The following is a 15,854-nucleotide window of genomic DNA, read 5'->3' as shown; positions in this document are numbered from 1 at the left end:
TGAGCCAGTATTCTGACCCGTACAATGGTGTGTACAGAACTCAGCTCTGGAACAGCTTCACCTTGGTGTGGATGCTGTACTGTGTGTGTTGCTCTGGATCTCCAGCATCTGCAAAATCTATGTTTGTGAAACTTACTTGGCAGATGCGTTACCTATTGCTGTTTGTGCCTTCCCAAACAACAAGGCCAATTCTGCAAAAGTCAAACACGAGGAAATCTGCAGATGCTGGAATTTCAAGCAACACACATAAAAGTTGCTGGTGAATACAGCAGGCCAGGCAGCATCTCTAGGAAGCGGTCCTGACGAAGGGTCTCGGCCCGAAACATCGACTGTACCTCTTCCTAGAGATGCTGCCTGGCCTGCTGCATTCACCAGCAACTTTGATGTGTGTTGCTGCAAAAATCAAGGTGCTTTCAGTGGACTCATATGCCAACTCAGTTCATCTGCCCACCTTTGTTGCAGGCTCTTAATTTCACAATAGGTTTTAGAAATTCTGTAATCAGGTGGACAAATCTATCCAAGCAATGCATGCGACCTTCCTTAAATAATGGCTACGTGATTTTAAAATTGACTGCTCAGTTTATATTTGACAATGTTTTAGTTACCAAACGAAGGTTAGTGGAGTCTGTTAGCCAGAAAAAGCAGCTCACCTGAGGACTTGGAGAAATTCAGAGTCCAGCAGAGGAAGACAAAGAGCTTAATTAGGAAAGGAAAAAAAGATTATGAGAGAAAACTGGCAGGGAACATAAAAACTGACTGTAAAAGCTTTTGTAGATATGTGAAAAGAAAAAGATTGGTTGAGACAAATGTAGGTCCCCTACAGACAGAAACAGGTGAATTGATTATGGAGAACAAGGACATGGCAGACCAATTGAATAACTACTTTGGTTCAGTCTTCACTAAGGAGGACATAAATAATCTTCCAGAAATAGTAGGGGACGGAGGGTCCAGTGAGATGGAGGAACTGAGCGAAATACATGTTAGTAGGGAAGTGATGTTAGGTAAATTGAAGGGATTGAAGGCAGATAAATCCCCAGGGCCAGATGGTCTGCATCCCAGAGTGCTTAAGGAAGTAGCCCAAGAAATAGTGGATGCATTGGTGATAATTTTTCAAAACTCTTTAGATTCTGGACTAGTTCCTGAGGATTGGAGGGTGGCTAATGTAACCCCACTTTTTAAAAAAGGAGGGAGAGAGAAACTGGGGAATTATAGACAGGTTAGCCTAACACCGGTGGTGGGGAAAATGCTAGAGTCAGTTATCAAAGATGTGATAACAGCACATTTGGAAAGCGGTGAAATCATCGGACAAAGTCAGCATGGATTTGTGAAAGGAAAATCATGTCTGACGAATCTCATAGAATTTTTTGAGGATGTAACTAGTAGAGTGGATAGGGGAGAACCAGTGGATGTGGTATATTTGGATTTTCAAAAGGCTTTTGACAAGGTCCCACACAGGAGATTAGTGTGCAAACTTAAAGCACATGGTATTGGGGTGAAGGTATTGATGTGGATGGAGAATTGGTTGGCAGACAGGAAGCAAAGAATGGGAATAAACGGGACCTTTTCAGAATGGCAGGCAGTGACTAGTGGGGTACCTCAAGGCTCAGTGCTGGGACCCCAGTTGTTTACAGTATATATTAATGACTTAGATGAGGGAATTAAATGCAGCATCTCCAAGTTTGCAGATGACACGGAGCTGGGTGGCAGTGTTAGCTGTGAGGAGGATGCTAATAGGATGCAGGGTGACTTGGATAGGTTAGGTGGGTGGGCAAATTCATGACAGATGCAATTTAATGTGGATAAATGTGAGGTTATCCACTTTGGCGGCAAAAACAGGAAAACAGATTATTATCTGAATGGTGGCCGATTAGGAAAAGGGGAGGTGCAACGAGACCTGGGTGTCATTATACACCAGTCATTGAAAGTGGGCATGCAGGTACAGCAGGCAGTGAAAAAGGCGAATGGTATGCTGGCATTCATAGCAAGAGGATTTGAGTACAGGAGCAGGGAGGTACTACTGTAGTTGTACAAGGCCTTGGTGAGACCACACCTGGAGTATTGTGTGCAGTTTTGGTCCCCTAATCTGAGGAAAGACATTCTTGCCATAGAGGGAGTACAAAGAAGGTTCACCAGATTGATTCCTGGGATGGCAGGACTTTCATGTGATGAAAGAGTGGATTGACTAGGCTTATATTTGTTGGAATTTAGAAGATTGAGGAGGGATCTTATTGAAACGTATAAAATCCTAAAGGGATTGGACAGGCTAGATGCAGGAAGATTGTTCCCGATGTCGGGAAAGTCCAGAACGAGGGGTCACAGTTCGAGGATAAAGGGGAAGCCTTTTAGGACCGAGATTAGGAAAAACTTCTTCACACAGAGAGTGGTGAATCTGTGGAATTCTCTGCCACAGGAAACAGTTAAGGCCAGTTCATTGGCTATATTTAAGAGGGAGTTAGATATGGCCCTTGTGGCTAAAGGGATCGGGGGGGTATGGAGAGAAGGCAGGTACAGGGTTCTGAGTTGGATGATCAGCCATGATCATACTGAATGGCAGTGCAGGCTCGAAGGGCCGAATGGCCTACTTCTGCACCTATTTTCTATGTTTCTATGTCTCTGTGTAATTCAGTTAGAGAATTGCATGAGGCAGCACTAAAAATGCTCAAGTCAAATAGTATTTTATTTTATTTTAATTTATTGAGGTACAGTGTGGAATCGGCCCCCCTTCGAGCCACGTTACTCAATCCAGCAGTCCCCTGATTTAATCCTAGCCTAATCACAGGACAATTTATAATTGTCAATTAATTTATTAACTTTAGTCTGTGGGAGAAAACCAGAGCATCCGGAGAAAACCCACACAGTTACAGGGAGAATGTACAAACTCTTTACAGACAGCGGTGCGAATTAAACCCTGGTCACCTCTACTGTAAAGCGTTGTGCTAACCACTACACTACTGTGCTGCATCTGCAGAGAAAACTGGATGTGCCTTGGGTGTGGAACAAGGAGCATGAAACAGTGCAGGAATAGACCTTTCAGCCCATAGGTCTGTGCTCACCATGATTCCAATCAAAGCTAATCCAACCTACCTGACGAAGGGTCTCGGCCTGAAACATTGACTGTACCTCTTCCTAGAGATGCTGCCTGGCCTGCTGCATTCACCAGCAACTTTGATGTGTGCTACCTGCAAGTGGTCCTCTTTTCCTCCATTTCTTTCCTGGTATGTGATCGTCAAAATGCTGCAATCGTATCTGCTTCCACCACTCAGCCTGGAATTGCGTTGCAGGCACCTACCACATTTTCTTGTCTCGTAAATCTCCTTTAAGCTCCCCCCCCCCCCTTCACCTTAAAGCTTTACTCTCTAGTATTTCAATCCTGAGAAAAAAAGACTGACTATCTACCCTATCTTTGCCTTTCATAATCTTATAACTTCTGTCAAGTCACCCTCTGGTTTCAAGATTCCAATGAAAACAAAATGAGTTTATCCAACCTATCCTTGTTACTGCTTTTGAATCCAGTCAACATGCTGGCGCATCTCTTTTCAAAGCCCCATATCCTTCCTGTAATGTGGTGAGGAGATCTTCGCACAGTACTCCGGATTAAGACCTAACCGAAGTCCTATTGAACTGCAACATGACTTCTGGGCTTTTATCCTCGTACCTCAAGTGATGAAAACAAGTATGCCCAGTGCTTTCTTTACCATCTAATTTACTTTCAGGGAGCTTATGGATTTGCAGCGTGAGATCCCTCTGCACTTCAGTTTCCTTAAGGTTCTTCTCATTTACTGTATACTTTTACCTCCCACAACAACTCATTTGTCCAGATTAAACTCTGTCTCCAATTTCTCTACATCGGGTCTATATCCCATTGAATCCTTCACAACCTTCCTTACTCTCTATAACTCTGAATTTTCATGTCATCTACAAACTTACCAATTATCCCAATATAATTAATCCTATATTTTCATTTAAATGGTATACATTGCGAAAAACAAGAAGCTCCAGCACTGATCCTTGTGGAACGCCACTGGTCACAGAGCTCCAGTCAGAATGACACCTCTCCGCCACTACCCTCTGTCTTCTATGGCCAAGCTATTTTAGAATCTAATCCACCAAATTTCCTTGCACAGCATATGTTTTTATCTTCTGGATGCAATATTCTGTATTTGGTATAATAGAACAGTGTTGTGTTGTACAGCACAGTACTGATGAGCCAGCAATGCTGTGCCCACCTTTGATCTCGGAGTAAGTTAAGTATAATGCTTCCCTCCCATATAGCCCTCCCTTTTCTCTTTCATCCACGTGTCTATATAAAAGTCTCCTAAATGTCTCTAATGTATCTGCCTCTGTCACCACCCCCCGGTAGCATGTTCCATACACCCACAACACTCTATGTAAAGCAAAAACTTCCTCTGACATCGCCCCTAAACTTACTAACCATCACTGTAAAATTGTGTCCTCTTGTATTAGCCATTTCTGCCCTTGGGACAAAGGAATATCCAAGTATATGGAAGTCATTGTTTCACCTAGCTATGGAAGATGGTGAGTGGTAGGGAGAAATGGAATGATGGTGGTGGATGTTGCTTGTGATTGACCAAATTGTTGCAGAGGGAATTTCCCTTAAATGCTGAAGTGAGTGATGATGATGTGTTTGATGGAAGTGTCCTGTTGGATGTGGTGAGGATCATCTTGTGAATGTTGAGGCTAGTAGAGTGAAAGATGAAGACATTATGAAATCTGTAATTCTGGTAGGGAGAGGAAACCATGAGGGCAGGTCAAGTGCATGGAAACTTGGTAGATTGGATTCTAAATCGGCTTGGCCATGGGGTAGCGGTGGAGAGGTGTTATTCTGACTTGGAGGTCTGTGACCAGTGGCGTTCCACAAGGATCATTTCAACAGGCATTATTGGAAGCTTTGTCAACTACAGTAGAGGAGAAATGGAAGGTTTGCCAGAAACATTGGTATGGGTGATGAAGTCTTACCAATCAAAGAGAAGGACTTCAAAAAGAAATAATAAACACAAGAGATTCTACAGATGCTGGAAATCCGAATTTCTATAGATGCTGCCTGAACTTCTGAGTTCCTCTAGCATTTTGTGTATTCCTCAAAAAAAGACCTTAGTTCCTGGAATTATTTTTATCTTGTATCTACTTTTAGTTGATCATTACGCAGACCAAGAAGTCAAGTCAAGTCACTTTTTATTGTCATTTTGACGATAACTGCTGGTACAGTACACAGTAAAAATGAGACAACGTTTTCCAGGACCATGGTGCTACATGAACAATACAAAAACTACACTGAACTACGTAAAAAACAACACAAAACTACACTAGACTACAAACCTTACCCAGGACTGCATAAAGTGCACAAAACAGTGCAGGCATTACAATAAATAATAAACAAGACAATAGGCACAGTAGAGGGCAGTAGGTTGGTGTCAGTCCAGGCTCTGGGTATTGAGGAGTCTGATGGCTTGGGGGAAGAAACTGTTACATAGTCTGGTCGTGAGAGCACGAATGCTTCGGTGCCTTTTGCCAGATGACAGGAGGGAGAAGAGTTTGTATGAGGGGTGCGTGGGGTCCTTAATAATGCTGTTTGCTTTATGGATGCAGCGTGTAATGTAAATGTCTGTAATGGCAGGAAGAGAGACCCCAATGATCTTCTCAGCTGACCTCGCTATCCGATTAGATCTCACTAGAAGATTAATACACTGGAACTGCTGCCATTAAATCATTTTGGCTCGCTGTATCCTAGGTTTTCCCTTCTCCCCCACCTTCTCGCCTACTGAAGCTGCTTACATCTTTCTTTTTCCTCACTCTGACGAAGGGCTGCAGGCTAGAATTGATAAGTTTCTCCTTCCATGAAAGAGTCCGGTTGATTGGGGCTTTCAAAGTGCCAGTTCAAGCAAGGTGGGCCAAACAGCCTGCTTTACTGTGGGAACATTTAGATCTTCAGTTCAGTATTTCTGTGGGAGTCAACAGCAGCTGTGATTTTTACATAAACATGAGATTTTTGCAAATGTTGGAAATCTAGAGAAACACACACAAAATGCTGAAGGAACTCAGCAGGTCAGGTAGCATCTATGGAAATGAATAAACAGTTGACATTTCAGGCTAAGATCCTTCTTCAAGACTGGAAAGGACAGGGAAAGAAGCCAGAATAAGAAGGTGGGGGAGAGGGGAAGAAGTACAAGCTGGCAGCTCTGCTCCCTCCCCCCCTTCTCTCTTTTTTAAATTTTTCTCTCTCCCCCCCCCCCTCCACCCCCATCTTTTTCAATTCTCCATTCTGGCTCCCCTCTTATCCCATCCCTCCTCCTCATCTGTCCATCACCTCCCTCTTATCATCTTGTACACCTCTGTGCTGCAGCTATTAATGTTAAAATCTATTCCTATGGTAAGTAGTTGAGGATGAGAGGAAGTTTCATTCTTGCCCTGTGTAAAGGAAATCTGGACTAGGAAAACAGAAAAAAACTATTAATTTTGTGTTTTTGGAGGGTTTAAGGGGGGTTAGTTGACCAGAATGGTGTGTGAGGTTGAACTATTTTTATTCGAAGTTCAGTAATTTATTATCAGGGTGTGTATACCATGTTCTATAATTTGTTGTACAAATTATAGTGGTGAAACTTCTGTGTAGAATAATAAAACCAGGCTACTCAAATGGAAGGGTTCAGATATGGTAAGCTAAGAGTAATGCTGACTTTCAAGTGTCTTAACCACAGCTTATGATTAATACAATGTCATGTGTGGGCAGCAGTAGTCAGTATAACTGCTAACTGGTAATGTACTCTATTAGAGGAATAATTGTATCAGGGTTGTTTAAAATGACAAATAATATGCAGTTTAAGATCCATTTAATCTACACCATTATACAATGGATTTAATTGGACCATCGGTTAATCACGGCAGCTGCTTATTTGGGGCAACTCAAAGAATGAAAGCTAATTGACAAAATAGTTGGGATTCCCTTTGTTTATTTGGGACACTATGCCACTTAATTGGGGCATGAGACTGTTACCAAACAGGTTCTAGCTAGTGTCAGTCACGCGCACTTGTGTGGCCGTTAGACCCTACACCGTGCTCAGGGCGATCAATTTTAAAATGGCCAGTTGTGTGTGTTTGTGTTTAAAAAGTAATGATTTTTATTGTTGGTAGTTGGCGAGAAGTATGCAGGAAGACAATTAAGAACTGTGTTGCTCACTGCGGTTTCAAGCATTCAGTATCTGCATGCACTAGATGTCTGTACTGATTTTGTTCATTGTGTACATGTACGCAAACACGCACGCATACATGTTTTATAAATTAACATCAGAACTGCTCAGCTATGTTAGAAACAGCACACACAAAATGCTGGAGGAACTCAGCATGCCATGCAGCATCTATGGAAAAGAGTAAACAGTCGACATTTCGGGCAGAGGCCCTTCCTTGGGGCAAATCTCAAGGGCACTTAGTGGCATCAATGGTAACTACGTCAAATACCAGTTGTAAAAGGATCTATGAAGCAAAGTTACTTGGGAACCTGTGTCAAGTACAGCTCTAGCATAAACACCTTCAATCAATATGGATTGGTCCCACTAAACCTTAAGGAATAGTTTTTTGTGCTTTAGTATTTTCCTTGATACACTGATTGGAACGTATCCTCTCTGAGACGCCAGCCCATTCTTTTACTAGGTGTCTCCGTAGTATTGTCTCTTTTCTTCTGTTTGATTAACTGCTGACTTTTCGAAGATTTTCCTGCTCACTGTCTCACTTGAAATATCCATCTTCCCCACAGTTGTAACAGAGAATATTGGTTGCCTCTCTAATCAAAAGACCCTTTTTAGCAGAATTCCTGTGCATCATAAGTCCTACAGGTGGGTTGGGTTCCCAACGTACGTGTCACATTTAGATGAAACATTAGCAGACATCCATTGAGTCAGCTCAGCTTGTAGGCTTTTCACCTCTTTCCACAAAAGCTTTGTCTCCTTGGTACCGGGGGTCACATTAGCAGCAGAGGCTACCGCTGAAGAGACTACTCAGCTTTTGGAAATGTTTGGCTTCTCAATCATGTTTTCCTCTTGGCTAACTTCTGTGAGTAATTCGGTAAAAAATGGAGGGGGCGGACCTTGGGCGTCATTCGGATACATAGCATAATTACGTCATGTGACAGCACGCCCTTCAGAACTTGCTCCATCCTCAAATAATTTCTCTCAGACAGCTGAGTGCCCCCTTTGTGGCACAAACTCTGCAGCAGCTTCTGCAACCTGAAAAGGTAGGCAGACAACTTATCTCCTTCCTCCTGGAATGTGTGCCTATATTTTATCTTAAGATCGGCTGCACCTTCAGCAATGCCAAAAGCCTATTCCAGAGCTTGCAAATAATTAGCTGACATGGCTGATGAGTTTCTGCTTTTAGGAACCTCACTATATCAGCCGCTGGGCCCTTTAAGCTCTCTACCAGTCTCTTTTTTTATGAGCACTGCCATTCACCCAGTAACTGAGATGTCTGCTCCACCCAAGTCTCATATTCTTCTTCCTCATCGGGTGTGGGGTTAACCCCAGAGAACACTCCCAGCCAATGATAACTTTGGCTTTCTGCAGGTATACTTTTGCATTTATCAACCAGTGATATAATAGTCAAAACCAGCTCAGAATTTAAATCAACTGCTGAAGGATCCATTAGACCTTTCACATTGGATAACTCCTTTCCCTCACTACACTGAAATGAGAACAACTTGTCTTTAAAGTCTTTACCCTCAGCTACATGCCCCCTTTCTCTAAAAATATGGACTGCCCATGGCCCCACCTCTCCAGGTGCCCCTATCTTATCAGGCAACAAGACTTCAGTTACGTCACTGGTAGCCTGGACTAACGACATCCTTACCAGCTGATTGGTCAAAATACCATTCAATCAGCATAACTTTTCCCAAGACTTTTACAGAAATCAGCACTCTAAGTAACAGTTTGTCAGGAATTCAGACATCCACCCTGCTCAGAACACAATTGTTACTTATGGATATCCTTCTCGAATCGCAGCAAACATTAATCCCTGTGGCATCCATAATAGAGTACCTTTCTCCAACAGTAGTTTAACCACTGGCTTAAACACACAAACCGCTTAATCAATCCTAAAACAGCATTCACCTCTCACCGGGGCTCGTATACAAACTTGGCTCGTTAGCTAACTCTGCTGACAGCCACGCAACTCAGCAGTGAGAAGGCCACCTTTCATAAACAATATACGTCTTGTGTCAGTATGATTTGAGGTTCAACCAAACAGGAATGTCCTGATGTTCCGATTAAAGAAGCCTCGATTTGGGTGGATGCTGTTTAAATACTGCCCATATATAATTATCGGTTAGCAAGAAATAACAGATTGTACACTGCATAAAATTATAAAGAAAGTGTATTTAACAATTTCAGCTTTGTCAAACAGTTAAACAGGAAAAAAGAAAAGGAAAGGGTCCATTGCAGTTAAACCAGTCCAATGTGCACATAATCATTGGAGCTCATACTGGAGTATTTGGAAGTGTATTTCTTACTCACGAGCTGGACCCATGGTCTACGTGAAAGCATTTACCATATTTTGAACTTCCTTCAAAGTCCATCACGAACAAATTTCCCTTGTCCTTGCTCTTGCTCTTGGGAGCCATTCATCTGCACAAAGCACTTCTGGCAAAGGGGACTTTCCTCCAATGGCATTCTGTGGATTCTTCCCTTGTGCCCCGCTCTGCAGCTCCTGCCAAAAGACCCCAAGCTAGATTACTGTCAGTCACAAATTTCTCTCTGCCCCATTCTATCTACAATCTTCTCCCCACCCCACCATCTTAATTGGCTGACACAACATTCCTAAGTTGAACAACATGGCTTCTTGTCTTTAGCCAAAAGCAAAACATTCTACCAACAGGACACACATAAAAGTTGCTGGTGAACGCATCTGCAGAATTCCTGTTGTTTACCAACAGGACACACTGTTTTTGTAGAAAACTGCTAAAATGAAATATCTACAGCATAACAGTAGAAATCTTAACCAGGGCACCACAGATATTCAATGAATTGGTGCCTGACCTCAACAATTTCTTTTCTGTAATTTATGAATCAACTTGAATGAAGACAACAAAGGCCCAGAGCTGTTTTGCAAGAATGATCCTGGGAATAAAAGGGTGTATAAGGAGTGTTTGATGGCTCTGAGCCTGTACTTGCGGGAGTTTAGAAGAATTGGGGGGGTGGGGGGGGGGGATCAGTTCTCATTGAAGCCTATTATATATTGAAAGGCCTCGATAGTGGATGTGGTGGATAAGTCTAGGTCCAGAGGGCACAGCCTCAGAATAGAGGGACATCCATTTAGAACAGAGATGAGGAATTTCTTTGGCCAGATGGTGGTGAATTTGTGGAATTCATTGCCATGGACGGCTATGGAGGCCAAGTCATTGGGTATATTTAAAACAGAGGTTCACAGAGTCTTGATTAGCAAGAGCATCACAGGTTATGGGGAAAAGGCAGGAGAATGGTGTTGAGAGAGAAAGTGAATCAACCATGATGGAATGGCAAAGCATACTCGATGGTCTAAATAGCCTAATTCTGATGCTATTGCTTGTGGTATAATACTTTCATGCTTTTGGCATGAGTCCCCAAATCCTAAGGACTTTCTACAGGGGCACAATTGAGAGCATCCTGACTGACTGTATCACTGCCTGGTATGGGAACTGTACTTCCCTCAATCGTAGGACTCTGCGGAGAGTGGTGCGGACAACCCAGTGCATCTGTAGATGTGAACTTCCCACTATTCAGGACATTTACAGAGACAGGTGTGTGAAAAGGGCCCAGAGGATCATTGGGAACCCGAGTCACCGTAACCACAATCTGTTCCAGCTACCATCCGGGAAACGGTACCGCAGCATAAAAGCCAGGACTAACAGGCTCCAGGACAGCTTCTTCCACCAGGCCATCAGACTGATTAATTCATGCTGACACAACTGTATTTCTAAACTATATTGACTGTTCTGTTGTATATCTTGCTGTACATGCTTTTTTTTTTTTTACAAATTACTACAATTTGTACATTGCACATTCAGGCGGAGATGTAACGTAAAGATTTTTACTTCTCATGTATGTGAAGGATGTAAGAAAGTAAATTCAATTCAATATAATTACTCACGTTTCCAATGAATTAGGATGGATGAAGTAAGATATGAAAAGAACATGAGGAAAGAGGATAGGTTGGATGAACATGCAGTTTGGCCCACGATATTGTGCTGGCCCTCTCTCTCCCAGGTTGTGCCAGGAGGTCCCACTCACGCTGGTGATCAAAGCTCCATTCGAAGTTGAAGTGCTGCTGTGATCTTGTTTCTGTGTTTCAAACCATGCTGTAAGCGGTGATCTGTAATGTTCTTACCACATTCCTTTCAATTGGAGGTGACCTGACTTGTCTCATTTCCTCAGGTATATTTGACAGTTCTGAAGCATGGAGATGCAACAACATTAGATACAATGTTGAAGGTAGGTAACTGTTTCTGCATCTTAAGCCCACGAGCCATTATTGTTTTTTATTCCCATTAATGTTCTGTCAGCTGGTTGCTATTGCTGCTCCAGAAATTAAACCAGAAACTGAGCAATATTTGTACTTCTCCCTTACTTTGTTTGGTTTGAAGGATGTGTTGTGCTAGTCAATCTTTTGGTGAATGGGGCCTTTGGCCAAGTTGGAAATATTAACCAGGGCCAGTGGCATGCAGAGACGTACAGTGGAATGCTTCATTTGCACCAACAGCCAACACAGTCTGAGGATGTGCTGAGGGCAGACCACAAGTGTCGCCATACTTCTGCCGCCAACATACCATGCCCACGGCTTATTAACCCTTAACCTGTATGCCTTTGGAATGTGGGCGCAAACTGGAGCACATGGTCACAAGTCCAATGTACAAACTCCTTACATACACCGGCAAGACTGAACACTGATCTTCCAATCGCTGGCGCTTAAAGGGTTATGGTAACAGCTAAGCTCCCATGCAGTAACAATTCAGTGCAGAGATTACCATGAAAAATGGGTGATTTATTGTTATAGTGTTGACTATATTTCAGTTTAAGGCTGCCTAATCTTCCTCGAGGGTTCAACAAGGACCCGACCATAAATTTGGACATCTGATATTATGAAAGGGTCTGTACCTTCAAAAAATAATGTAAGAGGAGGAGAGATGAGTATAAATTCAATTTTAAGATCTTTATTTCAGAGAAAGGTGTAATGTTTTGAGTGGTCCCATGAACAATGAGAGTGGCACAGTAGGGTAGCAGTTAGCACAACACTTTACAGTACCAGCTGGAAGATTGGGGTTCGATTCCCGTCGCTGTTCTCCCCAGAACTATATGGATTTCCTCTGGATGCTCCATTTTCTCCCACATTCCAAAGTCATACAGGTTAGGGTTAGTGGGGTGTAGGCATGCAATGTTGGTGTTGGAAGCATGGTGACACTTGTGGGCTGCCCAGTACAATCCTCAGTGATTTGATTTGACGCATTTCACTGTATGTTTGGATATATATGTGACAAATAAAGCTAATATTTAAAAGATTTAATTTTTTTAATCTTTCAAAGCAGTGAAAGAAAGTGTGCACATACAGGAGAAACTAAAAACTAGATGGTGGAAATCTGAACCAAAGACACAAAATGTTAGAAATGCTCAGCAAGCTGAGCAGCCTTTGTGATGGAAGAATTGGTTAACATTTGATTAATGGTTAACATTGAGTCTTTCACATTGAACTGGTAAAATCAGTTTCAAGATGCAAGGAAAGCTGGAGGAAGGGAGATCAAAGGAGCAACTGGAGGAGATGGAACTTGAGAGATTCAACAACTGTGCAGGGGCAGTTAATGGAATGCCCCCCAGGAGAGGAGGCGCTGGAGGTGGTGTGGGAGGGAACAGAGGCGTGGCGAGTGTGCTGGAATCTGTACAGGGTTGGGGGCTGGTCCCTGCAGGCCATCTCTCCAATCGGGGTTGATCTTCAGTGTTCATTCCCTGGAAGAAGAGCTGGATTGCCTTTGTCTACAGGTGACCCAGTGTGAGGAACTGTGGTCTGCTTGTTCTTGCAGAAACATGGCTCCAGGGCAACATCCCATGCACCATCAATCTTTAGAACATACCACTCAGAGATTGGGTTAATATTATTTTGTGGCTGTATGTGCTATCGTAACTGTGTGCTGCATGTAACTGTATGTACTATGTTTTGCACTTTGGCCCCAGAAAAACACACTTTTATTTAGCTGTATACACGTGTATGGTTGAATAACAATTAAATTTGAATTTGAAAAGGTGGAGTCAAGACAAAGTGACAGTCGAAATAGCAATATCATTCTCTGAAATTGTTTGACTGTTGTGCTGAATCCAGAAACCTGTAAAGTGCTTTGTTGGAAGGTGGTGGTATTTGTCAAGGTGATACAGTGGCCAAGGACAGGTTAAGTTGAGAAGAGGGAAATCTAAAGTGACAAGCAACAACAAGCTTGGCAGACTGAAGGGTGTTCTGCCAAGGGGGCATTTTGTCTCTCGTTGACGGGAGGCCATGAGCAGCAGATAGGGTAATAATACTTTGACTTTAATACTTGGGTTTCAGGATGTAACTTCTCCCCTTCTTATTTGGTCATTGGCGCAAAACGACACATTTCATTGTGGTTTGGATGTACGTGTGACAAGTAATGCTGATCTTTAAAATGCTTTCATCCCAAAGATTTTGTTTTATCAAAGTGTCAAAATAAATTTATTATCAAAGATCATGTATGTCACCATATACAGCCCTGGGATTTATTTTCTTGTGGGTATACTGAACAAATCTATAGAATAATAACTAAAACAGAATCAATGAAAGACTGCCCAACTAGAGCATTCAACCAGTATGCAGAAGACAACAATCTGTGCAAATACGAAAAGAAATAATGTATTTTAAAAACATGAGATGAAGAGACTTTGAAAGTGAGTCCATAATAGTGGGAACATTTCAATGATGGGGCAAGTGATGTTATCCCCTGTGGTTCAAGAGCCTGATGGTTGAGGGGTGGTAACTGTTCCTGAACCTGGTGGTGTGAATCCTGAGGCTCCTGTACCTCCTTCCCGATGGCAGCAGCAAGAAGAGAGCATGTCCTGGGTGGTGGGGGTCCTGATGATGGATGCTACTTCATCCATCATCCAGTGTTTCATGTGGATGTGTTCAATCCAGAGCTTGCTGAATTTTAGATGCTCTGGTGTCCTGATTGAGACTGGCAGAGATGCTTGTGGGGAGACTGTGTCTTACGCATTCCATTTCTACTCTGTCTCTCATGTGACACACACAGACACTATCAGATTCGATGGTACCGAGTTTCATTGCTACAGGAAGTAGGAGTAAAGAGAAGTCTATAGTCTGCTTAAAACATACACATACTAAGATATTGACATTGAGTGTTTATTGCTGCTGATATAAGTGCTACTTTATATAATTGGTAAAAAAAAACGCTTTATTTATCACACGTATGTCGAAACACAGTGTTGTTTGTATCAATGGTTAACAGAGTCTGAAGATGTGCAGGGGGTAGCCCACGAGTGTCGCTATGCTTCCCGCAACAATGTAGCATGACTACAACTCACTAACCCTACACAAATGTCTTTGGAGTGTGGAAAGAAACACACACAGTTACGGGGAGGACCTACAAATTCCTTACAAACAGCAGTAGAAATTGAACCCCGAGCAGTGTTTGCCACACTAACTGCATACTACCATGCCACCATCGCATCACATCTGATCTTTGTTAGTATTTTCAAAGAAGTTTCCCTACATGGTTTTATGAGCCAGAATATCTTCCCCAACATAGAAAAGGGCATTGTAGAGATTGTGGGTTCTTAATGCATTGGCAAACCTTAATTAAAGATGTTTAATGTTACAGTGCCTATAAAAAGTATTCTCATCCCCTTGGAAGTTTTCATGTTTTATTGTTTTACAACATTGAATCACAGTGGATTTAATTTGGCTTTTTTGACACCGATTAACAGAAAAGACTGTTTTGTGTCAAAGTGAAAACAAATTCCTAATTGGTCTAAATTTATTACAATTATTAAACAAAAATAATTGATTGCATAATTACTCACCCCCTTCAAGTCACTATTTAATAGATGCATCTTTGGTAGCAATTACAGCCTTGAGTCTGTGTGGACAGGTCTCTCTCAGCTTTTCACAACTGGACACTGAAATTTTTCCCTATTCTTCTTTACAAAACTGCTCAAGCTCGGTCAGATTGCATGGGGATCGTGAGTAAACAATCCTTTTCAAGTTCAGTCACAAATCCTCAATTGCATTGAGGTCTGGACTCGGACTTAGAACCATAGAAACTACAGCACAGAAACAGGCCCTTTGGCCCTTCTTGGCTGTGCCGAACCATTTTCTGCCTAGTCCCACTGACCTGCACACAGACCATATCCCTCCATACACCGCCCATCCATGTATCTGTCCAATTTATTCTTAAATGTTAAAAAAGAACCCGCATTTACCACCTCGTCTGGCAGCTCATTCCATACTCCCACCACTCTCTGTGTGAAGAAGCCCCCCCCCCCTAATGTTCCCTTTAAACTTTTCCCCCCTCACCCTTAACCCATGTCCTCTGGTTTTTTTCTCCCCTTGCCTCAGTGGAAAAAGCCTGCTTGCATTCACTCTATCTACACCCATCATAATTTTATATACCTCTATCAAATCTCCCCTCATTCTTCTACGCTCCAGGGAATAAAGTCCTAACCTATTCAACCTTTCTCTGTAACTGAGTTTCTCAAGTCCCGGCAACATCCTTGTAAACCTTCTCTGCACTCTTTCAACCTTATTTATATCCTTCCTGTAATTTGGTGACCAAAACTGAACACAATACTCCATATTCGGCCTCA

The 15,854-nt window shown here is 42.4% G+C and overlaps 1 protein-coding gene across 2 annotated transcripts in view; it reads left to right on the top strand.

The window, feature by feature from the left end:
* The window catches only part of npepps (aminopeptidase puromycin sensitive), a 294,931-nt gene that overhangs the window by 232,338 nt on the left and 46,739 nt on the right, over positions 1-15,854 (top strand). For both annotated transcript variants that reach the window (XR_011883929.1, XM_072249568.1), the window contains exon 19: positions 11,412-11,468. Coding sequence is in view for 1 of the 2 variants with exons in the window: in XM_072249568.1 (XP_072105669.1) it covers positions 11,412-11,468 (57 nt within the window). In the remaining variant the exon portion in view is untranslated. The remainder of the gene's footprint in view (positions 1-11,411; positions 11,469-15,854) is intronic.

This window comes from Mobula birostris, chromosome X, assembly GCF_030028105.1.
Source record: "Mobula birostris isolate sMobBir1 chromosome X, sMobBir1.hap1, whole genome shotgun sequence".
NCBI classification, from domain to species: Eukaryota; Metazoa; Chordata; class Chondrichthyes; order Myliobatiformes; family Myliobatidae; genus Mobula; species Mobula birostris.
This window is presented reverse-complemented; position numbering and strand designations above follow the sequence as displayed.